The sequence below is a fragment of the Aplidium turbinatum genome, chromosome 1, assembly GCF_918807975.1.
Source record: "Aplidium turbinatum chromosome 1, kaAplTurb1.1, whole genome shotgun sequence".
NCBI classification, from domain to species: Eukaryota; Metazoa; Chordata; class Ascidiacea; order Aplousobranchia; family Polyclinidae; genus Aplidium; species Aplidium turbinatum.
This window is the reverse complement of record NC_137472.1, coordinates 13964752-13992751: the sequence shown is the minus strand read 5'-3', so window position 1 is coordinate 13992751 and position 28000 is coordinate 13964752. Positions and strand designations below refer to the sequence as shown.

Genomic DNA, 28000 nt, shown 5'->3' with positions numbered 1-28000 from the left:
TAATTTATAAATTACCTAATCTGAAAAGAACATTAACTGAACACTGTATCAAATAATAATTTCTGTGTTATAGAAACATATTGTTATTCTGGAAATCTGCAGCATGGCTGCCTCTGCGTTAGTCTCATCACCTACACAGAAAAGCAAACCTCGAAAGTTTAGTGCTTTACAAGAAAATTTGGCAAAAGAAATATCTGGCCCTCAGAATGAGTATGTGTGCTGTTACTATTTTTATATTACCGTGTGCAAAGAATAAATTGATGTAGACTGTATAAGTGTCTCTTAATGTCTATGAAACTGCATTAATATTTTGCTCTTTTCCTGTTTATTACGGTAGCATGTACATTTAAGGACATGTCTGTAATATGTTTATTGTTTATGAAGGCTTTCACATGACCTAAAATAAAAACATGTATACTGTATACAAGTTTATAAGTTTTTAAATTGACCTCATAACGATGTAGTTTTTTCATGTTTTATCAGTGTGTCAACTTTCTGTACCACCAACCATAGTAGTAGTACCCGGTAGACCAGTTTTAATTCGGTAAAACTGGTCTAAAACTGATGTCCCCGTTACCAATGGTGGCCAGATTCACCTTTAAGTGCTGCAATCGCCTTCACACCTTGCCTCCACATCAATCTGTTCAATTGATGCGTCCTCTCTTGTTTAGTCCATCTTGCTGCTTTCCCCTTCAACTTGCCTTTTCCACGTTTTCTTGGGTCTTCCTTAGTCCTTCCGCTTTCAACTCCATCGCTCTTCTCAAAACATGCTCATATCACCTCACTCCATTTGCCTTCGCCATTTTATCAACTTTCTTATTCAACTCAGGCAAGTTCATAAGTTCTTCAGTATTCTTTTTGTCCATCCGCTTTACATCACACATTGCCCTCACCACCGCTCTTTCCGTTCTTAAAATCGTAAATTTGTTTTCCCGTAAGCACCATGCCATGTCTCACTTTCGTACAGCATTGCAGATCTCACGCGATTTGTATAAATTCTTCCTCTCATTTTCAATGGAAATTTTCTACTACATAACGACTTTCCACACTCCCTGCATTTCTCCTGCCAAACCTTACTCTTGCAGTCACTGCCGCTTCACAACCACCACTGGCATTCAACCTATCTCCTAGATGGCAAAAGGCATTCACTGATTGAACTTTGTCATTCAGCTTTTCAACAGAACCAACCATTCTTTTTTCTTGTTACATCACATTCAAAACAATCTCCGGATCTGCATGTCACTCTCTTCATCTTTGCACATCTTCCATGTACCCATTTCCTGCATTTTGTAGCCTACACATAACGTTTAGTAGGCATAGTAACATTTAGTACCCTACACATCTTCCATGTACCCACTACCCACTTCCGGCATTTCATAGGCTACACATAACTTTTAGTACACAACTACACATATTAACATTAAGTACACATCTTCTCTGTACCCACTTCCCGCATTTCATACACATAGCGTTTAGTACACATAATAACATTAAGTATGCATATTGCATAATAATAGAAATCTTACTGATGTTACTTATGCCCAAAATACACATACCAAAAATAAGTTCTGATCCTACATGAATACTGATTTGGCTATCATACAAAATATAACAGTAATAATTTTATTTGATGAATAATAGTACCGATATAATTTTTTTCATGTTTACCTGCTGATTTATTAGCCATTTATTAAAAAGCACTTTCAAATGATTGGGGTATTGTATGCTTACAAAAGTCCCTGGTAGGCACTAGGCACCCAGGTAGTACCTTTCAAGTTGAAGAACTAGTACCAGATGTGGTTGAACGGTTTTATATATATACCTATGGGTTATAATTTTGAAACAAATAAATTATATATATATTTTATAACTTTCAGCTTTTGCATTTATTAAAGTCTTTATTGCTCAATGCTCAGTGACTTTATCAATATGATTAAGTATTTTTCAAATGCAGTTTTGGTTAGCATATTGGTTCCTAAGTTAACCTGTAAAAAAGCTGATATTGGCATAATACACATTCAATCAATCATGGTATTTGTAGGCTAATCTATTCTCTATGAAATTTTATATTGAAAGAATATTAACTTTCTTGTTGCAGTAATTAATTTTTTTATATCAGCAACTTCGTATAAAAAAAATGCATGTAGTATTGATTGCAAAGTGGTTTTTGGGTATTTTGGTATTTTTAGCAATTGCTGCGTAAAGCTTTAATTGCATACTGAGAAAGTGTATATATATTTACTAATGTTAGCTTACAGTATTAGTTTTTTTGTTTCAGTGGCAAAGTTATTTCCAATGTGTCTTTAATAAAGAGCAAGTTTTTATACCATTCTGATTCTACCATGGCAAGTGATTCAAGGACAATCAACGGAAGTTCTGATGTTGTTGTGCGGCGACAAAAGTTTTCTTCTGCAAAAAAGGTTTACAATTTTTACAACATTTACTCTTTTCAGCGTTTTTTGCTTTGGAAGTAAGTTTTTTAATTTGAACTTGGTGGTGTTTTGCCCATCTCAATGGCTTCATTGACTTAAAAGTCAGCCTACACATGATGATATTTCGTTTTATATGATAACTGAAGGTTGTTCAAATCTCATTTGTAAATTCTTTTAAATGTGTTACATGCTTTGACCAGGCTGCAAACTCTTTAATTGATTTTGGCATCCAAGTAGATTGTGCAGCCCAGGTATTGAAATTGAAATACTGTATACTGTGCTTTGATAAACAAAGATATGAGTGTAGTGTACGCTAATGGTGTACGGTAATTATTTTAAGGTTAGGGTATAATTTCTTTAAAAAAAAGTATAATATATACATACATTACATATTGTTATTGGTTAAAATAATATGTATATACAAAAAGTGCTATTAGCCGCTTTAAAAAGTTAGCCATACTATTTGATTTTTATCATTTAATTCCAGATTTTTGAGAGCTTTGAAACTACTCCTTCACGACAGCCACAAATTCAACCTACACCTAAAACCTCCGAGCAAATTATTTCTACTCAAAATGCAAAAAATTCTTCAAGACATCCATGGCTGGCCACTTCAAGTAAAGGCCCGAAAAAACAGCAGCTAAATTTGAATTCTTCAACGACTTCTAGTAAATATAATGCTTCATCTACACATGAACGAAGAGGTCGGCATTGGGATAAGCAAGGCAAAACCGCATCCCAGCAAAGTGAGAATTGTCTGGAAATCGGCAGTGATACCTAATTGCCAATCTTAAAATTGGTTTTGCTGTGCTAATATTATCTTGGTTTATTTTTTCAGTTAGTGTCAAATGTCAGTGTCTCATGTTAAGTTTACCAATAGTACAATTACCAAGCGTTGTGCGGTAACTTCATATTACTATAATATAATTCACAATAAAAACAGAGAGAGACTGTTCACCAGGCATTTGATAATAAAAGTAATTTGCGTTCTTGTCTGGTGTGCAAAACCAAAGAGTAAAAATTGCGGTCATTATCCATATTGTGAAGCTACACTGTGCTAGCATAAAAAACAATGCAGTTATCGAAGCTTAAGTTTCCTTTCAATGACGTGTTTTTTGTCTTCTTCAGCTCCTCACATCAGTGACATTATTTCAACGTTTGAAAAACGTTCACGATCAACCGACAGTAGAGACAAAAATATCTACGGGAGTCGAAATAAAGGTCATAGTTCAAGTCAAGTAAACGCTACATCATATTCGTCGATATCTGATACGACAGACTCTTCAAAGCAGCCAAATTCTGTAGCAGTGTCCGAAAACATTTCATCTTCTCGCTTAACACACAAAGACATGGGTCTGGAGTATGTGAATGATACTAAATCATCTAGTGAGCACCATTTATCAAGTTCCAGTTCTGCTAATTCCTATTCAGAAGAAGAAAAAGCTTCCATTCAAAACAATGAGATGGTAATAAATGATATGCAGTCAATTGCAACTTCGACTAAATCCAGTAACAACAATGTACCTTCGTCATACGATCAAACCTCCTCAACATTATTTTCATTGGAATATACTTCAATCAGCCAAAAAGCAAACGCTGATGCCCCAGCAAGCGCTTCTGATGAAGATTTTAACCACAAAGATCATGCTATTGATCAACACCTTTTTCCTAGCCAAACTACTTCCACCACCGCCTCTAGTAGTAATGATAATATTGCTCCTGGACCAGAAGCAGCCATTCAAGCTTTTTCTACTGCAACACATCCGGTGAATCGTGAGAACGATTTCTCATCTGAAAACACTCAAGTAGATAATTCTAACGGGCCATCTGTGCGTTCCCCTGACTTGCCTGTTGTAGAGGGTAACTCAGATACTTTCTTGTTTGTGGAAAGTGGCCACTATCAAGTCCCAAAACCATTCCCAAAAGATTCAGCTTATCTGAAAGAGCACGAATATGACCAAAGACCTTCGACTGCTGTTCAATCTTCTAGCGCTTCAAAAATTTTGCTTTCTGCAGGAGATCAAAATGTCTCAACCTTAGAAGCATCTGTAGAACCTCATGTCAAAAAGGAAACCGAAGCAGATGATGAAAAGGATGCAGTTATTCTTACCGGATTAAAAGTAACTAGGGGAGACAGCGACAAGCATTTCGTTGACCTCCCGTCCAAAGACCTGCAGGATGATCTTAAGAAGGAGGAATCTGATGAAAGGAGCGATTTTGAATATTCAGATAAAGAGTCTGATGACGATGGCCCTACGTGTTACGAGGTATAGTGCTGTTGTGGTTTACCATCGGTAGTTTGCATTGCGGTTTAAGTTATTTATTTGTTTTATGCTAATATCTCACTGTTTTAATCAAATTCACTTCAGCTAAAGCTGTGATTTTGTCGCCAGTTTACTTTGGTTATCTTTCTGTAGTAAGTTGATAAAAATAAATTGATATATATACTTTCCAACGTGTTTTTTGTCCACCGTTGCCGTGTAGCAATGTTTCGAGCGGTCGCTTCGCACCAAAAGACTTAAAAACATTTTTTATATGGCCGACAACTTGCTTTCTTACATTATTGTAACTTGTCTACGGTGTGACCAGGCCGGAGTTATTTAGCATTTTTGAAATAAATTGTTTAGATAAACAGCGTAGAAGACAACGAACCTACTGAAAACAACGAAGAACAAGATCCTGTGCAAAAAGAAACAGTAGATATTGAGACAAATGAACATATTCAAGGTGCTTATGCGACCCATCTGCTATTCGATGCACATACTTTCACCTAGTTTATTTATATATTCATTGAGATCAATTTTCTTAACTTCGAAAATTGTCAAATAATGTCTGATGTAACTCTCAATTTTCGATGGTTGACAGTGACACCATGGGGCCAGGTTCAGCTTGAGCCCCTTCTGACCGAAACAGCTTTGTACCACTGCAGTCTTTCCACGTATGTGATTGCTGATGCACGGATTGTTAGGTTTTGCTTTGCATACGTATTACGTAAGCAAGATTTTTTTTGAAAGCGTTTTTCCTTGTTATAGCATAGTTGTTAACTTGTCATTCCTTACCCCACTATAATTATATTATACTTCGTGAGGAGATGATGTATTTCTAACGTCTTTTTTTTTTGCTTAGATGACAAACCGTCTTCTCAAACTTCGCCGGCTTTAGTTGACGACGAAAATTTATTTTATTACGAAATAAAAGGCCTTGATGAAGAGAAATTGTCTTCTGAAGAAGCCTCTGAAGTCCATTTGCCCAGCAGAGTGTCTTTTAGCACCGATTCCATACAGGTAAGTAGGTATTAGGTGATATTGGTGTTTATGTAAGATTATACTCGGTGTATGGATTTCAACACTATCAACTTGCAGGTCAGTTCCTGCTTAGATCAAAGCTCCATAATTTAGCAAAATCAAGTGTAGTGTGGGCAATGGGTGGAACGAGACATTTTTGAATTTGAAATGTCACCAGAGGCCTGAAGACAAACTTAATACCACAATTCGTTTTCCCTCTAAAATTGTCAGTGTTGAGAAAGAGCGATCTTCCTCAGTGTTAAAACTTCCTCATTACAGTCTAAGTATGTGACGTCACAGCTTTCAAAGTGGCTTGTGCATTTATTGGAAATCGTTTTTGGTTGCTGCAACCTGCAATGTAAGACCATGTTGAAACGGTGCAAACAACAATCTTTTCTTGAATACATTGCGAGCCGAGCTCCATTGCATCTATGCCCACTGAAAAACACAGCGACTCGCGTCTACGTTAAATGAGCTTTCTTGTAAGAAAGCCGCCATTGTGCATGTCTAATTGTCTATGCGGTCATACATACTATCAAAGCAATTTCTCCAACTTTTATTCCTAGTTGTTGATGATTTAGATTTGCTGGACGTGAAGGAAGTCAATCTTCATGTAAACTTTTAAGCATGTCATGTGTTTTTTTATTGCGTAGTGACTTGCTTTAGGTCGGTGTCGAATCGATGCACACGCAGCACGCACTCATCCGTTGTATTCTCTCGCTGACAAGTTATCGTATCAGACGGTTCAGCAGGAGCTTTTCCAGTCAACAAAAATCTGTTCATTTTTACATTGATTCAACGTGTGGACACGTTGAATTACAAAATAGACGGATTTTTGCTGACTGGAAGGTATATATTTTGAGTGGTGTTTGTGGTATTTGTCGTAAGACCAGCATGCTTGAAATGCATACGTTTGTTTTTTGACATCTTATGAGATTTATTAACGTAGTTTTTGTTTTTGGTAAATGTTGTGGTCAACTTCAGTTGGCCACAATGCATTTGCAATTTTTCAACAATCCTGGACAAGAAATGCCGTTTCCCGTTTGTATACGTGTTAGTGTGATCTTGAGAGCACGGTCCAGCGTTTACACACCCAAAAAATTTTACATCGTTTCAACGTCTAACATCTTCTACTAAATATCAAATGTTTATTTGTATCTCGGCATTACATTAACATCTCAACCCGATATAAGATGTCTACACTTTAAAGTAAATATGTTTTGTCGTGATACATCTAACCACTTGGTTACCCTACTTCTTGCAACATTTGTGATACACAGCTATGTTAGGGGTGTTTAAAATATGTGGTTGCTTGTAGTCTACTCGTACTATGCAGAAATAACAAGGTTTGTGATACTTCCCAGACAGCAAAATCCGTCATTTTTACATCAATGTAAAAATGACGGATTTTGTTGTCTGGGTTGTACATCACAACATGGTTTCATAATCTCCAGGAAGCAAACTGCTGCAGTGTCAATTTCTATACAACTCACCGTTGCAGAATAATTTCGGATTTCTTTTCACAGTAAATGTCAGACTAGCCTGGGCGTTCTTTGCTGTGCGGGTTTTAATGATTTAAAGTCGTGTGTTAATTGTCATCAGAAATCCGATTTCTTGCCAACTTTTCTGGCAATCGGATAAGCCAGTTTCTCTAACATTCTTTAATGTTGAAAAACCATACAAACCATGCTCTTTCGGCAGAAGATATTTGCTTTTTTATGAGTGGTTTGCTTGGGTTTTTCAAATTGTCATAAAATAAAACTACTGCAAACACTGAGATTTACTGCAACACTCGTGAAAGGAAGAAAAAATTGAAAAGTTCTTTGACCTGCCAGTCGTTTCGTTTTGATCATTTAGGGAAGCGGTTCTTAACCTTTTGCCTTGTCGGCACCACCTTGAAATTACCAACCAGTTCTCGCACTCTCTCTTAGGATTTGCTGAAAAGTAATAGTCGCCTACAATTCGAATTTTTTGTTGAAACCTGGTAAAACAACTTTGCTTCTTACGTCATATTATAACAAACCTTGATAATTCAGCATTCCCGCACCGCCTAGGCATAGGTCTCGCACCCCTTAGTGGTGCGTGCACCCCTGATTATGAATCTCTGATTTAGGGCAATTGTCTGACCTTTAACTGCCCCATAAATCATAATTGTCGATGTTTTCCAGGACTACACGAAGGCGCTGCTGGAAAGTAGCCAGTTTTTAGTTTCGACATCCAAGACTCCGTCTAGCTCTAGACCGTCAGCCCTTTCTTGGTTTTTTGGAGCTTTATTATTTAAGCTACCGTTAATTTAGTTTTCAAATATAATTGTAGCAGACTTCCTAGTTTTTACTGTGTTTGTAGCAACTAGCAACTTTGCCTGCATACACTGACCCGCATAGTTTTGTTTGCCTCTTAATACCATGCTGTGTTATCCAATATCCACCTGTGGTTGGCAAAGCGTTTGATTCATCCCTTGTTGCAAAATTATAAATATAAAAAAACAAGTCAGACCATCAGAAAAGCTTTTTTTTTCAATCGCGTTTCAAATGTTTGAAGCTTTCGTTGTGCGTCTCTATTCACTTGTTGTGTTTCAGGCCAGCGTTGGACCTTTACCGCCATGCACCAAAGTAATGCGAAGTTATTGATACTCTTTTAGTTAACCAACCGGTTTATTATTTTGTTTTGTGAGTTGTAAGAGACTGCAATTTTACAGGTTTTGGCAGTAGCGTTGACAGGGGGGTCCAAGGGGTGCTTTTATACCCGGGCCCGGGGTTATTGTAGGGGCCTGGAAACATGAAGAAACCACAACGTATTTTTTTCAATAGAATGCGTTTTTCTTGTAAACTTCTTGATTTCAGGCCCAAGGATCTGGTATCGGGCCCAAAATATCCTCTCAACAACCCTGGGTGTTGGTTCTGTGGCTTTGCTCGAGCTAAGCGTTTGTACGTAAAAAAAGTATTGCACCTATTATGGGTAGAAACGAAGTAGGTTGAATGAGTATTTAAAAGCACATCAATAGGCCTAGAGCTGCTAAACAATGCTGTCTAACTGGATTCAATCACGGAAAGTGAAAAGGTTTGCGAATCTGCCCACTCAACAAATTGGATACTGCAGCGTCTAACTTCCTGTAGTACACACAGTTATTGCACATGTAGCTAAGTGGGTTACAGTCCGATTCAGTTTCCTTCCAGCCGCCAAATCAGCTTTTTTTACATTAATTCAACGTCTGCAGACTTTTATGATTTGTGCTTTTATAACTTTTTCCTATGAATGGTTGAGCTATCTCCGCATTATATAAAGTTTGCTTGGCTTGTTTTTTGGACTTCTTTGTATCGGCTTGCTTATAAAAATGTACAGTAGTTCCATCTTGACTGCGAAAGCAATGGGCGAAGGTTCTGTTTTCCGAACTTGTGTGATTCGTAAGCGTCTGATTTCAGCTTAACTAGCAAAGTTGTCTTTTTGCATCATGTTTACGTTCTCAAACCTCAAAACGACGCCAAAATAGCTCGCTCTTCTTTGCTGAGATATGCCATCACGAATTGGACATTTCTTTACCTATGTAACGTCATTTCCGCTGGGTTGTCAAGTAGACATTGACACGTTTTTACATCAGGATCTATTCCTGTTGTTTTCGAGGCTCTGAACCGGCGTGGTTTGCAATATCATTCATTGCCTTAGTTTTAGTAGCGTTTAAGGACAATGTTGCCGTTTTTGTCATTTTTTTGCTATATTAGGTTTGTTCCGTAACATTTTAAATACTGTACTAAAAAAAGGCTTCACATGTGTTCATACTCTAATTTCTTGTGTTTTGTTCAAGCCATTTTTTTTTTATTTTATTCTGTCCGTTATTGATAAACAGCAATATCTGGCTAATCAGCTCAATGACACTTATTGACCAAACATGAAATTTATTTAAAAGTATGGTGTTAAAGTTCCCTTTCAAAGCCAGGTTCGTGTAAAATCGGACGGGTTCGGGTGAAATTTAATCGCAATTTTGCCATCTTCCCAGGCATTACATTCAGACCGCTGACTTTCTAGATAGATTCTTCCATTCGATGTGCAACGTCTCCAAATATTGTCCAACATTACCAGTTGATCGAAAAGATTCTTTACTTTTTTTGGAATGCAGTAACAACAATATGTCCAGGCTGATCTGTCTTTTGTTTTTACTGGTACTTCAGGCATGCTTTTCATTCCTGTAAATTGCTTGATATTGTCAAAATATGTCATTTTTGTCGTTCTTTTGTTCATTTGCTTTGCACCATCCCAGACAACATTAAATTTTCCAATGAGTTGCTTCTTGCTATGTGTCCGAAATATCTTGATTTTCTGAAGTTAATCTTGTTAATTAGACTCCAGTTGTCGTCTATTTGTTGGGTAACAAATTCATTTGACTTGATGACAGCTTTTAAGAATACCGTGGCGACTCTGAAGAGAACGTGATACCTTACCTCCGTTATAAGTGATGCATTGTTAATATAATCATTTGTTTATACAATGATCCGCAATCTCTTTAGTCCTCTTTGAATCATCGTATCAAGTGACATCAGATAACGTGTGAACCCTTGCCAAGTCGCGTTTGGCGGGCTTAAAAAAACACTCAACCATGACGTGATAGGTTTCAGGTGTTTCACGGTTGATTTAAAATCGTCTTTTCTGATGTTTTGATGGAAAAATGTAACAACTTGTAAAGTGTTGCCTCACAAATGTAACAATTTGTGTCTGGGGAAAAAATTGTAGACTTGTTATGTATTGCAGACCATCATTTGTCGTAGTATGACGTTGTGTATGGTGTTGTGACGTTCGTTAACTTGATAAAATGCATCTGGTTGGTTAACAACCTTAATTATTGCTTACATACTTCTACGGTTAAAAATTCATCCAAAAAAAATCCATACAGAAAAAAATCCCGACTGGAAAATACCCACTCGGAAAATAATCCCTCTCTCAAAGCATAATCATATTTTTCAGTCGAGAATTTTTGCGAATGGGTTTTCGCCTACATTCCTTCATAATGCTACATTGCTACTGTGAAGTAAAAGTTTTAAAGCCACTTTTCACTTTGTATTTTTAGAATTTGAGAGGGTTTGTTTAACCTTTTGTACTTAAGCTGTTTGTTGCCCAATGAACAGGACTTCCGATCTAACTTAAAGTTATAAAACTTGTAATTTTCAGAGGATCAATTTTATGGTGCTAGTTGAAAGGAATGAAATATTGTATGGAATAGAGGATTTTCAGCATATGTAATAATGTAATATGGGTAATCTCCATTTCACTACATGCCCTGTACACAGTGTTATACTTCATGGAGAAGACCTAATCTTCCTTTGCATACATTTCCACGTAGTTCTGTTTAGTACTGTATTTCCTCTTTTGAATAAGACCGACATAGAGCTGTAGATGTCTCTTCACCGAGAGGAAATTTTATGTGGAGAAGAATGCCCATGATAAATGCCCATGATACTTTCATAGAGTATTTTAATGCAACTTGCAAACTTCTTTTGTCGAGCCTAGTAAGCTTTCTTGATTGAGAATGAGATCTGACTGACTCTTCAACATTTCTCTATCATCCTGCAGGTTTTCCTGACTCACTCCACCACCGACTATGATCGTTGCAATGACGACATCGATCCCGTGTCCTCTTCCGCTGAATATGAATTGGAGAAACGAGTGGAACAAATGGATGTATTTGATGTCGATATTGTCAAAGGTAAAGCGTTTTTTTTTCTATCTTGTCTTATCATTTTAAAACAATTATTATGATAATCAGGTATGTGATCATTATGATATTTATGTGATCATAATAATTAATAATGAGCTGATGAGGTTTTGATTTCTTTTGCCCCAGGTCATTTTTTAATGGGAACACGGTCTTCATCTTTATCCTCCAATTAAACCTCATAAATCCTACATAGTATTTCTCTAACGTCTTGGGTGTTCACTCATTCACTGAGTTCATCTCTTGACGTTCAATTTTATTTGTCGTGCCCACGCATACCACGAAATATAAACGAAATAACAAGCTACCATACGCGATGAATCAAAAGTGATGTGCTCTTGGTTTACATTTGATATGATTGCAAGTCTATTTTCATCCACTTTTCTCAAAATAACTTCAAACACTTCATTTTTAATTTTGTAACAGACTAACAGTAACAATATCAAGAACAAATCAACAATATAAGATATCTTAAACCAGTTGCAAAAGCTGGTTCAAACAGGTTCAAACAGGTTCAAACAGGTTCAAACAGGTTTAAACAAGGTCTTTTTCTTCAAGGTTCTGCTGGATTGGGTTTGAGCATTATAGGAATGGGTGTCGGCGCCGATGCAGGGATAGAAAAGCTTGGGATTTTCGTCAAGACCATAACGCCAGGTGGTCCTGCTGAACAAGATGGAAGGTTTGATGGTTTTGCAAATAAGTTTTGTACTTGTGCTACGAAAGTACGAGTTTGTGTTGTTAAGGTTGCACATGTTTTACAAGTTTTTTTTGTATATATCTTATCACATTTCGAAATGCATGCATGTTTTTAAAATTAATTTTATTTTTAGCTTCTATACTGTGATTCAGTAGAGTATAACTGTTTAGGTTTTTTGAGTAAATTTAGCTTCTGTTCGAAGATTAATTAATGGAGGTGTAACAATCGGGAATTTTAACTTTGTTTCGTGTAGTTTAAGTCGGTAGACACAAAGGCTCTATAATTTGTCAAGTAATACCAAAAACCTTATTAAAAGGGCATTAAATCTCGGACCTGCGCGGAACTCAGGGCCAAGGGAAAAATTAAGCATAGCGCTGTTAGCTTTGTCGTCTGTGCTGAAACTATCTGCTTTCTAAACCGCCGAGAGCAACGAATATTTACACTGGATGTAGCTAGGGATGGGCGTTTTCGAAAATTTTAGAAAAGTAGTATTTTGGAAAATTAAAATTAAATTTTTTTTCTCAGGCAAAATCATTGCCGACGTAGAATTACGGATTGTGAAATGACGTCGGCAATTGCCACGTAAAATTTTTGAAGACATTTATTTGCCACAATTCAAACTACATTTTCAAAGTTAATGATTTCTTGGCGATTCTAAACTTTATGCGTTTGTTTAAGCAATATGCAAAGCTCAAGAGACAAAACAACTGCTTTTTGAAAAGTAGGATTCACTGTAGTAAATTTAATGCAAAAATGTAAAATTACAACGTAAAATTCTATGATCGTTGCAGCCTTAAACTTTATGAATCGTATAAAACAATGACGTAAAGTTGTCTGGTCTATGTAATAGTAGCGGTAATAGACGTCGTTTATACAGGCAACACTTGTGAGTATGTTTGCTTTAAGGACGTCGTGGGAAGTCTTCATTGCATATTTCGTTGACCTAGTTGTGTTTGAATCTTGCATTTAATGATTTTGCTCTTTCAAGACGGCGCGCTGTTTTTAATGATGTTGGACCACTTATGTTAGAAACAATTTGGTTTTAATATCAGGATCAAAGTAAACGACCAACTCGTTGAAGTGGACGGCCATTCCCTGGTCGGAGTTTCCCAAGGCTATGCTGGATCTTTGCTGAGAAACACAGAAGGATTGGTTCACTTTAAGATAGGCAGAGAAAAGGAAGGGACTGAAGACTCAGAGGTATGTGACCTACAGTGGTACGTTGCCGTACCAAGCTTATACCTTACAGTTGAACTTTTAATTTAAAACTAGAAAAACGAACAAAAAAAGTTCAAATTCCCTATATGAAAAACTGTATTGAACCGAATCCTGCAAAAACCCGACTGAAAATAAAAAGATAGCATGATTGGTGGTTATGTAACACTGTTCACCGTGTAGCCGAGTAGTAATAGCACCACCATGGCACTAACGAAACTAACAAGAAAAGAAAACGAAAGGACCTCTTGCTCTCTCAAGGAGTATCAAACCGAGATCCTTTCGAACGATGGACAGACGGTACACCACTTTGGTCGCGCAGTTGAGCAGCCAGTAGTTTGTACAAGAGGTAACTAAACTCTAACAAATGCAACTTACTTTTGTTGCGGTTCCTATTCGTATAGAAAACTGGACGTCGTTGATATTGATTTTGTCTTTCAGATTGCCAGACTGATACAGCAGTCTCTGGAGCAGGAGAAGGTGAGATGGGACCAGGCCAATGAGGAAGAGGAAGAAACTCAGGTGAGTTGCTGTGGTGGGAAGATGACAGATTGTTGATACTGTGGAAAGTGTTTGATGTTGTGCTTGTTCTTGGTCTACTCTACAGGATAGTACAATTACCCACTGACAACCTGTGGTGATAAAAGAAGCTTCGTTTTGCTTAGGTTGGAAAGCTAAATTGAATTCTCACAATGCAACCTTGAAAGCGTTTGCATGCAATTAACAACTTTGCATTGATTCAACTACAATTGATGTTTTTTTAATGCAAAAAGAATGATTTTTTTAAAAACTATTTCAATCCAAGTTTCTACTACTTCCTGCTACCGGAAAAAATCATGGCATGGTGACCTCACAATGATCTATCTAAGGACAGCGAATCAGCCGACTTTTTACATTGATTCAACGTCTGCTGACGTTAAACCAATGTAAAAACGACTTATTTGCTTCCTGGGACCAGGAGATGCTTTGTTTATAACTTGTGTTGAAACTACATTGTTGAAAGTCTTATGAACACAAGGGATTTACACAATACATTTAAGTTTGGGATGCCCTCGTGTGTTATTACTCTCAGTGGCAGGTTTTTGCCAACGCTGACACATTTTACAACTTGGGAGTTTCTTTTGTCTTTTTAAAGTTATGGCCAAATCTAGTTATTGCTGAGATGGCTTGGTTTCCACTGGACAGAAAACAACGCCCCCATAGCACAGTCATGACCGACATTGGTCTGTCGTTTCTTCTAAGGCGGACAACGCTGGTTCAACTCTCGGGGTATCCGCTTGTGCAATGCATTTCAAGAACAGCAGCATTTCATGGATTAGAAAATTCACAAACAACAAGACTTCAACAATAGGAAACTTTATTCTGTCAACTCGGTGACCGGGCCTGCGTCAGTAGTTCAACGCCTTTACAAATATGTGAAACTATCAGGATAAGCTTCGAAACGAGTTTTCTCAGTCCGACGATAGATTAGAGATTCAATCAATCGATTTGAAAAGTCTTTATTGTTTTTTGCACTTTCATTTTTACAAAGTTTTGCCTTCAGAGCGGCTCAATGGATCTTGACTCTTCAATTCACATCGACCCGTCAGACCACGATCACACAACAGTAAGATAATTGTGTCTTTTCTTAGCTATTGCGTTTTCGTATCCAATTCCAGAAGTCTACGCCCAGCAAATTGTACAGATAAGACCACGCGCAACTACTAAATGAAAGTCTTGGTTGAGTTTTTCCAACCGTACGATAGAAACTGTAAGGTACATGAGACGTACTGCTCCAGTAGCACCTTGAAATAGCCCGTAGAACATCGTAAGTCTAGGATGGTCAAAGACTAGACGACGAAAACAACTTGTGGTCTTGTAAGCTGAAACAGAAACGCTGAATCCAAACAGAGGTTGATACATTAAGTCTCATTATTTTCTCGTCTAAAACTGAAGAAGCTAGGTATTAGCGCTTAGATTGCATCGGTTTAGATTAGTAGGAACATTGTAATTTATAACTATAGTTGACAAGACTTCTAAGTTCTGGCCAAGAAGTGTATGTTTTTCAATGCTTTCTTGTTGCACAAGTCCAACTATATGTTGTTTTCTGTGGCAACGTTTCAATCTCATCCAGGTTATTGTCTTTTCATGGGTGGTAAAGGATGAACTCTCGGCTTCACGTTGCAAATTTAGATTCTGCAAAGTAAAATCCTATGACAAGATTAAAACTGTAACATGTTATGTGAACTTTAAAACACAAGCAGCAATTTGAGTTTAAAGAAACTTGAACATCTTAATTGCAAATTTAAAAGGAGTTTTTTAAGCACACGTTCTTGTGTTCACATCGCTTTACCGTATCCAGGCGGTAAAGCGATATAAAAAAGATAGGCTGTGTTTGCTGGATTGAAAGTCACAAGACCAATTTTTGCTCCGATCAGTTTTAGTGCAACACAGTCATTCTGCTGCAATAACAAAGCATTGTTACTTGCTTTTTGGTACGTGTATTGCGTGTTTTACAACACTTCAGCCAAATCATTTGGAAGCCTACTATCACGCTTCACATTGCATTTGGTAGTCACCCAAATAGCAAAACTATTTATTTTTACATTAATTCAATGTCTGTAGACGTTGAATCAATCTAAAATGACGGATTTTGCTATTTGGGCAGTCACTCTTAAACAATGTTCTTTTTCAGCTTTCTGTTTACGTGAAATATGGTAATCGAGTTCACTTTGGTATATTATCTGTGTCTGCACGTACATGTGCTATAAAGAAACTGCTAGTTGCTGTATATGTTATGTACAGTATGGCCTTGTGTGTTTTTTGTGACAGATGAAAGCAAAAATTCTTGCCTGTTGTCTAAACCGCTTCTTGGATGCACTAAGTAGGTTTATTTTCAGCGGGTTCCACTAAAAGACAAATCATCAGTGGAAGAAAATGTTGCAAACAAGCAAGACACGCAACGAAAAAACAAAGTTAAAAGCCAACGCAACTACATTAATGGCAGCTCTGGTGTTATGCCCCCTACTGGGCATACCTTGAAATATGCAGATAAAGAAAATCAGTCTGAGATATTGAAAGCTAAGGAAACGAATGGAGTTCCTGTTCCCAGTATTAACCACTTGGCAAAAGAGCAGGTTTGTTTGTGTGGCTGTGCTTTGCAGTGTTGCTGTGCCAATACACCACTCTCGAATCTGTTACTCTGAGAAAAAATCTGGACACTCATTCATTTTCTGAATTGACCTACCGTCCTACACGTTATAAAATAAATCATTGTTGAACTCATTCAAGTGTTCGGTATTATTTAAAAATGTTTTTCTCCACTTAAAAACTATGCCTGCTTCATGTCCCAATGTGCTGCACTGCGCCTGCGTCATTGCACTAACAAAATACGTTGTGTCGAAACAGCTCGGTTTGACACAAACAACCTCTATTTGCCCATTGAACGATTGCTGAAAAAGCAACCTTTGAAGGTGCTGCAGATGAGATGATATTTTTTTTTCAAAGTGCATCCACTAAAACTGACTTTGCTTTAAGGCATGGAGTGAAGAATGCTCGCATGACGTCATACCAGCCCTTCTTATCCAAGCTTCGGTTTTTGTCAAAAGTAAAAAGGTCAAACGGGTCGTCATCAGACGACACACGAACTTCTTCAAGAAGGTTTTAGCTAGATCAATGCATCGTAAATTTCCTGACAGAGATTTTGCATCACCTGTCAAAACGACAACGGCAATTAAGAAACGAAACAGTCTTAAATATTGTAAAACTGGTTCCGTCAAATCAAAAATTCAAATGTTTGACACTAAATTTATAAAGTGAACCGCCTGTTGTGCATGTATGGTATAGCTAACATCCTTGCAACCGCCGTATCAACTTGTGATGTTTTTAACCGACTACTTTTATTCTTTATTTGTGTAAATGTTTCACATGCCTCCTCACACTACGTAATAAAAATTCAGGATGGAGTATTTTAAACAAACAGTTTGTTCGAAAATGGGTCTTTACTACTTTTCAAGTTGGAGTTTTCCTGGCACCATCACAGTGTTTCAACGCGTTTCAGTCATTTCTAAGCAAACAAATGCCTCATAACAGCGGCCAGTTAATGTTGGATGTTGGACATTAGGGTGTAAGGGAAAGTAAATTCCTGAATGAGTCTTCTAGCTCGAGTCCTACTGTGGTAAAAGAGAATTCTTTGAGGAACAACTGGAGATTTTGTGATGAAACAGCTGCTTTGTTACTTACTCACCGACTGAGATTTCTTCCTACTGCGAAAGGTATCTCATGAATCTGGCAGGAGTTTTAATTTCTTCATAAAGGTAAAGCAAAGATTATGTTTGGATTTGAGTGTTCAAGTTATTTTATGTTGGAAGAAATTTCGGATTAATGTAGAGTGGAAGTACTCACATTTGGATTGGATTTTTTACCATTGGCGTGTTGTTTACTTGGCAAACCACACCACTATGTACTTCACTAACCACCTCACCTTGAGGTGAGAAATCACTTTTTGCCTTCTCTGCAGTGTTGTTGCTCACATTGATTCAAAAAAAAACCTACCGTTTGTCAATTTTGAATGCCATTGGTTGGCGGTATTAGTTCAGCTTAACACTTGCAACAATCTTTTATTGAGTTGCTTCAATTTTCCTTATGCGATGAAATAATTTTGCAATGAAACCTTATTCACAAAATACTCACTCCACATAAGTTTTGAAACATTTTTTGTTGTACACTGTGTGAACTAAACTCAATAACCGTACGGACTTGACAAAGGAAACCACTAAGGTGGGTATTTAGTCAATGATGTGTGTTTTTATAGCAACGAGATGAAATGATTTTGATGCTCCGGTCGAATTAGATTCTGTTAGATAATTTTAATTTTAATTTTTCATATTAACAACTTGTCATTATCAGAAATTATAGGAGATAATAGTGTTCAGAAGGCGGATAAGACAAATGTATGCTTTTTCTAAATCCATTTCCTTGGTTGATGCAAACCATATTATCCCAGCATCGTGGTAAATTTTTTTTCCCGTTTTTAAAATTTACTTATGATTTGTCATCACAAGATGCTAGATCGTAATTCCAAACACCATATAGTCTATCTCGCTGTTACCAGAATGCCCCAGTTCCAATTCAAGTGAATTACATACATTGGCAGCATTTTAACTACAAAACGTAACCATTATTGCCCTTTGATGTGGTAACTTTTGCTTTTTGTGTTACTAACCATATCGGTGCTTAACACTAAGCAGCAGCTACAGTTTATTTACCAATTTTGTGTTGTAAAACATGAAAATGTGCAAGTGTGCTTCCTTTACTTAGAAAACTACGGCTTCAATTGATGTGTTTTTGTTTCAAAACGCATTGTGTTTGGAGCTGTTAGTCCTTCGCAGTTATTTAATTTTTTTATTTTCTAAAATTAAACAAAATTCTGGTTCTATACTTAATGTTCTCTTTATAAAAAGTTGATTTCCTTGCTTGAAGTGGTCTCAATGATATTTGAAATTTGCGACGAGTACTTTAGTTTGAGTACCATCAAGAAAAGTCTTGGTCGAAGATACAAAGTTTTGCGTTGTATTGCCATTACCGGTCGTTGGGTTGAGCGAAACAGCAAGAGGCTTACTTGTATTTTTTGCTAAATGAGCTACTAACTATGATACGAAGTAACATTCTGACAAATTTTAACATTGCTGTGAATGAGAAAGCTACCGTTTAATTTCGTGCAAGTTATAGTTTTAACACTCAGTTAGTAACGTACTAAAATCTACATTTTATACATTGTATACATTTTATATAATTTACATTTTTTGTAAGCGTTTGCGGAATTAGAACCAAGGCTGTGTAGTCAGGGAAAAATATACGACTCCGACTCCTTGATTTATAACCGGCCGACTCCGGACCACCCAAAATCCCTCCAACCCCAAGATTCCGACTCCACAGCCCTGATTACAACCGTATTTTTTTTTGTCATTACAACGTGAAGAAACGTCATAAAAAAAACTTTGATTTTAGTAAGTTTTTCTAACTTTGTTTTTTTGTCAAATAGATAAGACAAGATCAGAATAAATAGATAAGTTTTAACTTCATTTAAACTTCCGTTTTTGTCAAACAGATGGAGGAATTTGCCAGTGATAATGAAGGAATTAACATCACTAAAGAAACAAGACTTGACACATCTCCAGAGGAGGTATGGAGTGTTTTCAGGGCTGCCAAGTTATACCGACAACATTCGACGACTTTAACCCCGCAACTTTTTAAACACATTAAAATAACTCCTTAAAATCTTCGGAATATGACGTAGTCCCTTTCAGTTGCTAAATGACGTAAGGGCGGATATCCGCTGAAGTCTTCATGTATTTTTCAAGAAAACTGTTTTTTCAATTTGATTGTCTTGTGGTCTTTAATGAATTAGCTTAATTTTTTGTGTTTATTTCAACATATGGTTTGCTAGTTTGAAGTGTCAAATGTTTTTTACGCTGAAAGTTTCTTTTGAACGCTCAATTCCGAGAAGTGGTTGACCTATATTCAGGACATTATTACATCAGTGAACAATTGTGAAGAATAATCACTGAAATGAAGAATAATTACCGAGACCCTTTTTGCTGGCGTCAATTAATGTATACTATATCTGGAAAACTAGACCTAATGAACAACACTGATTGCATTTCCGGAATCAGGGCCCCAAGTTGACCCCAGAATCGGTCTAACATTCCAGACATCAAATTATGGTTGGCCAGTGTAATCACTGAAACTTTTTCTACTATTTTACTTATTCTGTCGTTTTTCGCCTCTTACAGGCTGCTGACGATGAGAAAGATATTGGTTTTGGGGATGGTCTTCTTTCTCACATCAGGGAGTTACAAGTCCAACAAGAGAACTCCAACTCGGAAATCACAAAACTGAAATCCAGTGTGAGTTTTTAACTGTGTAAAAACATAAATCACCTTCGCTGAACATCTTTTAAATCGTGTTTTATTAACGGTGCGAAACCGTGCAGTTAATTTAACCCAAAAGAAGAATATTTTCCAACAAAATTTGCAACTATTTTTTGGCTTTAATCCTTTTTAAAATGAAGCGTTTTGCACCTCGTTTCTTTCTCATGTTTTAACTAATATTTTGTAACTCTGTCAACATTTGCTATTTATTGTATATTTTAATAACTCGTAAAAACTAAAGGGAGTCAAAAGCATTCCTTTACGATATCTTAGTTACTACGCTCTTTTACAACTTATCGTGAAATTCCAATGTAAAACAACTCCAAGACTAATGTTGTTGACTGGAACTTGCAGCAATTCAGGCGTGATCCACATAGTGTGTGGCCTGGCCTAAATATCTTTCGAAGTGCACAATATTTTGTAAATACAATGTCAATAATTATTTTACACCAGTTGAATGTAAATTAACGTCGATGAAAAGTCTCCATAATTGGCGATTTTCAGCCAATTCTCGTCGTTTCTCTAGGTTTTGTTCACTGTTCAGTGAGAGATTGAAATCTCCACATAAAAATTTGAGCTGACCTTCCGTTTTGTTTGCCGTTAATCAACGTATAGAGCAGTGGGTCTCAACCGGTTTCCGTGAAACAATTTCAGGAGATCCGTGAAAGTTGTATTGTATACATTATCAATTGTGACCCTTCTAGCACTCAGCCAGATAGTGAATGCTTGTTTTGAACTTTATTTGGTAATTACAGAAGAAAAAAGAGCAATAGCAGTGGTGGGAATCGAACCCGCGTCAATGAAATGCCTACTTTCTAGCCCTAACCCCTAAGCCAACCAGCTGACAGAAAATCCATCACTTTATTTGCTTTGTATCATCTTCTTTTCGCCCATTTTCACGTCACGGAAAACGTAGCTTATGATTGGTTGGCAGTGTCATTCTAGTTATTTGCATTGGCAGAATTTTTTCTTGTTAAAGTAGCTACCTTTGATTGTATGTCCAAATTTTATTTTGGAAATGAGATTTTGTTAACAAATTTTTGGAAATGAGATTTACTGAGAGGTTTTTGAAAGACAAGATTTATATTCTTCAGTTTGAAGAGCAAGAGCGTGCAACGATCGAAATGAGGACTCAACTACAAAAAACGAAGGAGGAGCTTGGAGCAGCGGAGGATGAGGTTGAATTACTCGACAAGAAGTACAACAAAGCAAAGAAGCTAATCAAGGAATTCCAACAGAGGTAAGGTGGCAGGTTGGTTGCATCTCTCAGCAAAGCACTCGTTTTTACATTGATTCAACATCTTTAAACGTTGAAACGATGTGAGAACGACTGTTTTTTTGGATTGGGATGCTGCAGTTCGGGTAGTTGATGAAGAACAATGGTGTCACTTCCAAACAATTCTTTATGCATCACATTCATTTGAAAGTATTTTATTATTGCTATTTTAAGTTTGCTTGCCGTTTTGTTTTTTTAATTCGCGAAACGTCAGTGATTTGTGGCCTAAATACTTACCCCACCTAATATTACTGTAAATTTGCGTGACCGAAAAAGCAGACTTAAAATAGGCCACTTACTGGGATTTTGAGAGTTACGTGAAACCAAAACTACGTTTGTTTTAGAGAGGGCGAGTTTTTACAAAGGGAAGAAAACTTCAAAACAAAGATACAGGCAATTGAGGAAACACACCAGTTGGAGAAAGCTGAACTAAAGGCCAAAGTAAGTTAAAGTGGTTAGTTTTAACGTGTTGTTCGCTTGTATTTAAAACACTATTTCGCCATTAATTGTAAAAGTCAGAATTTTGTTGATGTAAATCTCGCCTTGTCAGTTTTTAGTGGTTCAGTACATTTTCTGCGACTTCAGCTTCGTTTGCAGTCAATGTCAATTGTGAACAATCTTTTTTGTGGATGTTGTAATGTTTTTGAACTTGAATTTACGTTTGAGTAGAGGTTGTTGCAAAGATTGGCTTATTTCCCTTTCCATTCACTTAATCTGAAATCTCCACAGTGAGGAATCAGCTGTTGTTCAGTCGACCGAGGCTTAATAATATTGATAATATTTCTTCCAATTTTGTTTTTGCCTCTAATGGATGATTGGATTTTTTTTGCTGACATTAAAAAGTTGTGCTTTTATGATAGTAAATTCCGTTCGGATCCAATCAGCTATATTTGTCTGAAACAATCCAACTTTGTTTGAAGTAGGAGCTATGGTGATGTTGTGAACATCCTCACTGTACTACTCCTATTCACTGGCATCTTGTGTAGATCGCCGAGTTAGAAAAACGACTTGCCGGCAACGCTAACTCTAACCAAAACAACAACAACAACAGGGACCTGCCACCTCTCTCGGCTCCCTCGTATCAACAAAACAAGAAAAAGTTTTTTCCTCAACCAAGATCAGGTGAGATCTCAGACAGCAAAATCCGACATTTTTACATTGATTCAATGTCCGTAGACGTAAAAAAAGATTATGTAAAAAGGATAATTTGTGTTGGCTGAGTAAGTAAACTGCCAACAATTTTGTCATCAGATTCCCCCTGTCTCCCCCCAGAAGGTATGAACTTATCTGAAATGGGCCGCCAACCCTCTGTGCGTCAGACGTTTGACAACTTGATAGCAAGCTTGGACGACATGTTGGATAGCAGAACCACTGGGAAGAAGGAAGCGATTCAGGTGAGGCGGATATATGACTGGTACAGCTTTTTTAGAGAGCCTACTTTGCTGTTCCGCAAGCGTAGAAAACTAATGAACAAGAGATCGAACTGTGTAATGGCAGTTACAGATAAAGAAGAAAAAATTGCAACATAAAGATGGAATTGAACAAAAGTATTACTCAGCATCGGAAAAATGTCTCACTGTTTCAAATAGTCTTTCAAAGGATGCTGTTTTTAAGTTAAATCAACGCTATAAAGACCTGATTTGCTGGGCGGCAATTGTGCACTGCATGTAGTGACAGTCGTTGTTGAAAAATTAATACGGAACGTTCATCTCGTTGCTTTGAACTTGTTCCCAGACAGCTTGATGTCGCAATGGTAAACTAAACTTGTTCTTTTGCATTCGTGGTTAAAACTACGTCTTTTGGAGACCTCGATATCGTATCGTCCCATACAGAAATTTAACCGTTTTTAACATTGATTCAACGTCTGCAGACGTCTTCAACGTCAACATCAATGTTAAAAACGATTGATTTGCTGTCTGAGGTGGTCTCCTGTGTTATTTTTTGTTTATTCTTGTCAGGCTTTTTCCAGTTTTTTTTTTCCAGAAGTCCTCCGGAATGTCATCTAGCCAGGAGAACACTCCATGGAGACATCCTGATCCGCTGCAAGGAGGCAGCGACAACAAAGTCAGTAGTCCTTCTCTTGCAGGACTTCAGCAACTTGTTTATACTTTTAAATGTAAATTTTCTGCATTAGTCGTCAAAGTCACTAAAGTGCCAGGATGTTAAAAAGTATGACTCATCAAAAGATGCAAGTCATGCAAAAATGTAGACTCATACTACGACCATGTAAGCTCTGATAATAATATGATACAAAGGAAGACTACTTCAATCAATTAATTATTTTTCCCACGTTTATTAGGCGATGACGTCACCAAGTCAACGAGTAGTTCACTCGACCGTCACAGAGCAGCTTCACGGAAGCTCAGTTACGAAACGGTAAGTTTAGGTCCAAAAACTTTGATAAAATCGATTCTTGACTGACCTGAAAATAAAGATGATGATGAATTTGCGGATAAAGTTTTTAATTTGTTATTCTCTCCAAAAACACCAGTCGTTGTTGGCCTACATCTTTTTTATTTAAACTAAATCTTTGGCCTAACAGGTTATAAATGTGCGTTTATAAACTGTTTTGAGCAAGCTTTACTTTCTTGCCGCCAGACCCAGACAGCAAATTTTTTTGATTTTGCTGTTTTGAGAGAAAGGGGCGATTAGAAATATCATGCGGTCGATTCCTTTTAGAATCTACTTTTTGTATGCGAAGTTACTCTAGTTTGTTTGTGGTGTTACCATTTGCGGAAACAGTACATGATAGTGCTATTTGCCTACTTGAAAGAATCAATAAACCTAATGCTACCCAGCCAGTGTATAATTTGATTGTTTACGTTGATTCAACGTTCGAAGACGTTGAATTAATGCAAAAATCGACTTTTGATATGATTTAAAGCAAGCTTAGCTTTATTTAGTTACTTTGTTTTGGCAGAGATCCGACCAAGACTCCTGTGAAGACATCATCTTCCAATCCTCTTCCTAGCAATTTCGCTTCATCCAATCTCTCTTCAACCCACAAACCTCAAGTGCCTGATGTAAGTCATCTGCTTGTAATTTCATTGCTCACTTTTGTATATGGTGCGTTTGCACTTATATTATTTGATGTGAAATCTGGAATGGAATACATGGAAAATGTGACGCTGTGTAGCTGATTCTGCTATTACCGCCATTGAAGTTTTTGCCTTGACAATTGTGAAGTGAACTAACATAATACATTGTTACTAATTTATTAATATGTGATGTGGTTTGACCTATAGTTGAACTGAACGAATGTAACTTTGGCTGATTTTTTGTTTACTTTGTCACTGATTTGTATAAACAAATGTTTAAAGTTAGTAAACGTAATCATAATATAACAAAATACAATAAACATAACAAAGCAATAATAGATAATGTAAAGAAGTCTATAAGGTATAAACATATAAATAGACAATGTATATTGTTCAAAAAAATCACCTCTTCACCAATATTGAAACATAAATATTAAAGTAAACACAGCATAATACAGTAAACACGATAAAATCATATTTAACATAATTGATAAACATACAGTAGCCTATATAATTATTAAAAGTACACCGTTGCAAGAATCTGAGTTTTGTGGCTTTATTGATCTTAACTCAGTGTGATGATGAATTAATGAAGTCGATTCTCTTTGTTATTTTTGTTTACTTTCAAAAATAACTAAGACATTGGTGTCTGCAGCATGCCAGTTGCTTAACTTTGCATGAATTAACTCATTAGAACGATCAACTAATCCTTTCCTCGGACAATGACAGAGAGAAACTAGGAAAGCTAAAAACCAACGTCGCCCTGGTGCGGCCGAGGTCCGCTAATTCTATCTCTTCATCGTTCTCATCCCAGTCAGAGGTATGTGTTGGCATGGCGACAGACTGGACTAATATAACGGAGCGGGGTGCATTGCATATTTATTTCATTAATTCACGAAAGGAGGTGATCCTTTGGTTTGTGTTCAATGCGCAACTTTTCCTTATATGTTTTACATAAGATCCTTTGCATCTGGCAATAATGTCATTGAATTCCAACATATTTATGAAATGTAATTGTGTTCTTGTTGCAGAGTCTTTTCACGCATGTTTACCATAAAGCCACCGCGAACAAATTATAGCAATAAATATGATAGTTTATAGTGAAAATGGTGTTATAATAACTCTATAGTGTGCTATAAGAATAATTTCTCTTCTAACAAAGATTTGAGCCAACGTTATCTATTGTCGGTTAAAAAGTATATTTTGGTTTAACCCTAAACTATAGTGGCGGTTACATACAGGTGTTTGTGTACAGTCATCATAGTGTAACTTAATAATAATCAACATTACAAATTGACAACACAGTCTTGTTGACAGAGTTCTCAAGAGCACGATGTCTCTCTAAGAGATGGCGGTTTCTACTTGACTCTACCCACGTGGTCTTGCGAGGACGTCGCTCATTGGCTAAAATCCGAAGGTCTGGCGCCTTTCGTGTCAACGTTTATTTTACATGGCGTAGATGGCGCTAGAGTGTTGACTATCGATAGCTTCAAGCTGAAGGTGAGCTCAGATCAGGGATTAAGTTCAATTGAGAAAAAAAAATACTGTAAATATTGTAGTACTGTATATCAATCGAATGTATTATGTCATTGTAGCATAGTTTCACTTTTGTTTTGTGTGGAATTTGTTCTCATAACGTCTTTATTCAAGCTTGCGTCTATTTTCTTTCAGGAAATGAGGATTAGTGAAAAGTCGGAAAAAGATTTGATCAAGAAAAAGATAAAACACTTAAAAGCTAAACATGAGAAAGAAAAGAAGAAAGCCGAAAAACTTTTAAAGAAACAAAAGAAAGGAGAGAAGATTGAGAAAAAGATATATTGACCATTTCTTCAGGTAATTGCTAATGTAGTAACACGCCAAGACAGCCTTCCAAGGGACAGTGATGTTTTTCATCCACATCGTAGTTTTTGCTTGTTTTACATAACATATTACCGAAAGCTCTATTGCATGTTATAAGTCGAAATTTAAATTTTGGGTTTCTCCCAAACCGCCATTTACCGTTCGTTAACCTATTGTTAGAAAATGAGTCCCCTATAACCCTTATAATTTAATCTTTAATTCAAACCCTTATAAACCCCATAATCTGTTTATGAGTGTTTAACCTTTTTAACCTTTAATCTCCTGTAACCCTTATGCAGAGAATCACCCAGACAGCAAAACCCATTATTTCTATATTGACTCAACGTCAGCAGACGTTGAACCTATGTGAAAATGACGAATTTTGCTGTCTGGAAAAGAAGGCGTAATCTGTTTGCAATGCTTATTTGCCTGTGCTTGCGCTTGCAAGTTCTCCCTTCGCAGCTTTACGCATTGTGCATGCCATTCGGTCTGTGCCACAAACTCGTTTGGTTCTTACGATTATGGAAATATTTAAAGCGCAAACAGTTATTTGACTTGTTTGTTTCGACCATGGAAGTGATTATTTATGAACACACCACCCGATATGTGACAGTTTGGACAACCTTTCTTTCTCCCTACTTGGTTTGATTTTTGCCGGATTTACTATAATATCGATCAGCTTTTACAGTAATTTACATTGATTTGCAATGTTTTTCTTGTCAAATTAACCTCATACGTGATAATTATCTGTGAAGTTTCATATCTTATCGCAAAACTCAGGGCAACTGACGACGAGTTACAAAATCAGCCTTCTTACATTGATTTAACGTCTGCAAACTTTGAATTAATGAAAAGTGGATTGATTTAATGGTTGGGACACAAACCAAAAGTATTTGGTTGAAATCCGCTTTGTTCCCGCTTCAAGTTTTCCGCTGATCGGAATCTAAATTCGATATGGGATTTTCCTTATCATTCCAGCTTACAGGTCTTGACAAAGAAGATTTAACCGTTTTGTTTTTTACATGTTCCAGGCCTGTTGATTCCGTTCTTCAAAACCGTCTTGTCAACTTGATGCTGCTCGACTACTCGTCTATCAATCCGTCTTTTACATTGTTTTAACGTCCACAGACGTTTGAGACAATGTGAAAAAGGCATAGCACGGATTGTGCTGGCTGACAGTGTTTATTTTCTTTTATGATGCCACATTCCATATTTAGTTCTTCATTGGATGCCACGTTGTATTTGTCATTCCACCCTTGCAGTTCGCTAAATCTGCCATATTTTTTTGATTCAGTACATTTGCGTTTAAAATATGTAATATACTGTTGTTACAGTAAATTTCAAAGTGAACTTTTGTGAAAATTTTTTTGTCGCCAAACAGTGTCTTGCCAGTCAATGAACTTTTCAAAATTTCCCTTTTTTCAGTAATTTTATGTTGTTCGACGTAAAAACTGCCTTAAATTTGTATCAAAAAGTGTGAAGAGCCCAACTTTCATTCATCAGGATTCGTTAACTTTGCACTTTAATGTTTCCTCTTTAGTCTTTATATTCAGTTTTTGTTCCATTTTTTATGCTGTATGAAGTAATATAATTATTATCGTACA

The 28000-nt window shown here is 36.7% G+C and overlaps 1 protein-coding gene across 3 annotated transcripts; it reads left to right on the top strand.

The window, feature by feature from the left end:
• LOC145775477 (uncharacterized) lies at nucleotides 1-28000 on the top strand. Of its 3 annotated transcripts, XM_082586774.1 has the most exons (25): nucleotides 1-210; nucleotides 2279-2420; nucleotides 2920-3178; nucleotides 3561-4699; nucleotides 5060-5159; nucleotides 5559-5716; nucleotides 11279-11411; nucleotides 11979-12099; nucleotides 13170-13317; nucleotides 13774-13854; nucleotides 14876-14938; nucleotides 16212-16448; nucleotides 19421-19495; nucleotides 20106-20219; nucleotides 21338-21483; nucleotides 21864-21960; nucleotides 22506-22641; nucleotides 22771-22913; nucleotides 23503-23583; nucleotides 23819-23895; nucleotides 24440-24542; nucleotides 25252-25377; nucleotides 25875-26057; nucleotides 26229-26390; nucleotides 27428-28000. In XM_082586774.1, exons 1-24 carry the CDS (start codon nucleotides 104-106, stop codon nucleotides 26376-26378), a joined length of 4119 nt encoding a protein of 1372 aa, XP_082442900.1. In that variant the 5' UTR covers nucleotides 1-103; the 3' UTR covers nucleotides 26379-26390; nucleotides 27428-28000. The 3 variants fall into 3 exon arrangements, with proteins under 3 accessions (XP_082442900.1, XP_082442914.1, XP_082442907.1); XM_082586788.1 differs by lacking the exon at nucleotides 16212-16448; XM_082586781.1 differs by lacking the exon at nucleotides 25252-25377.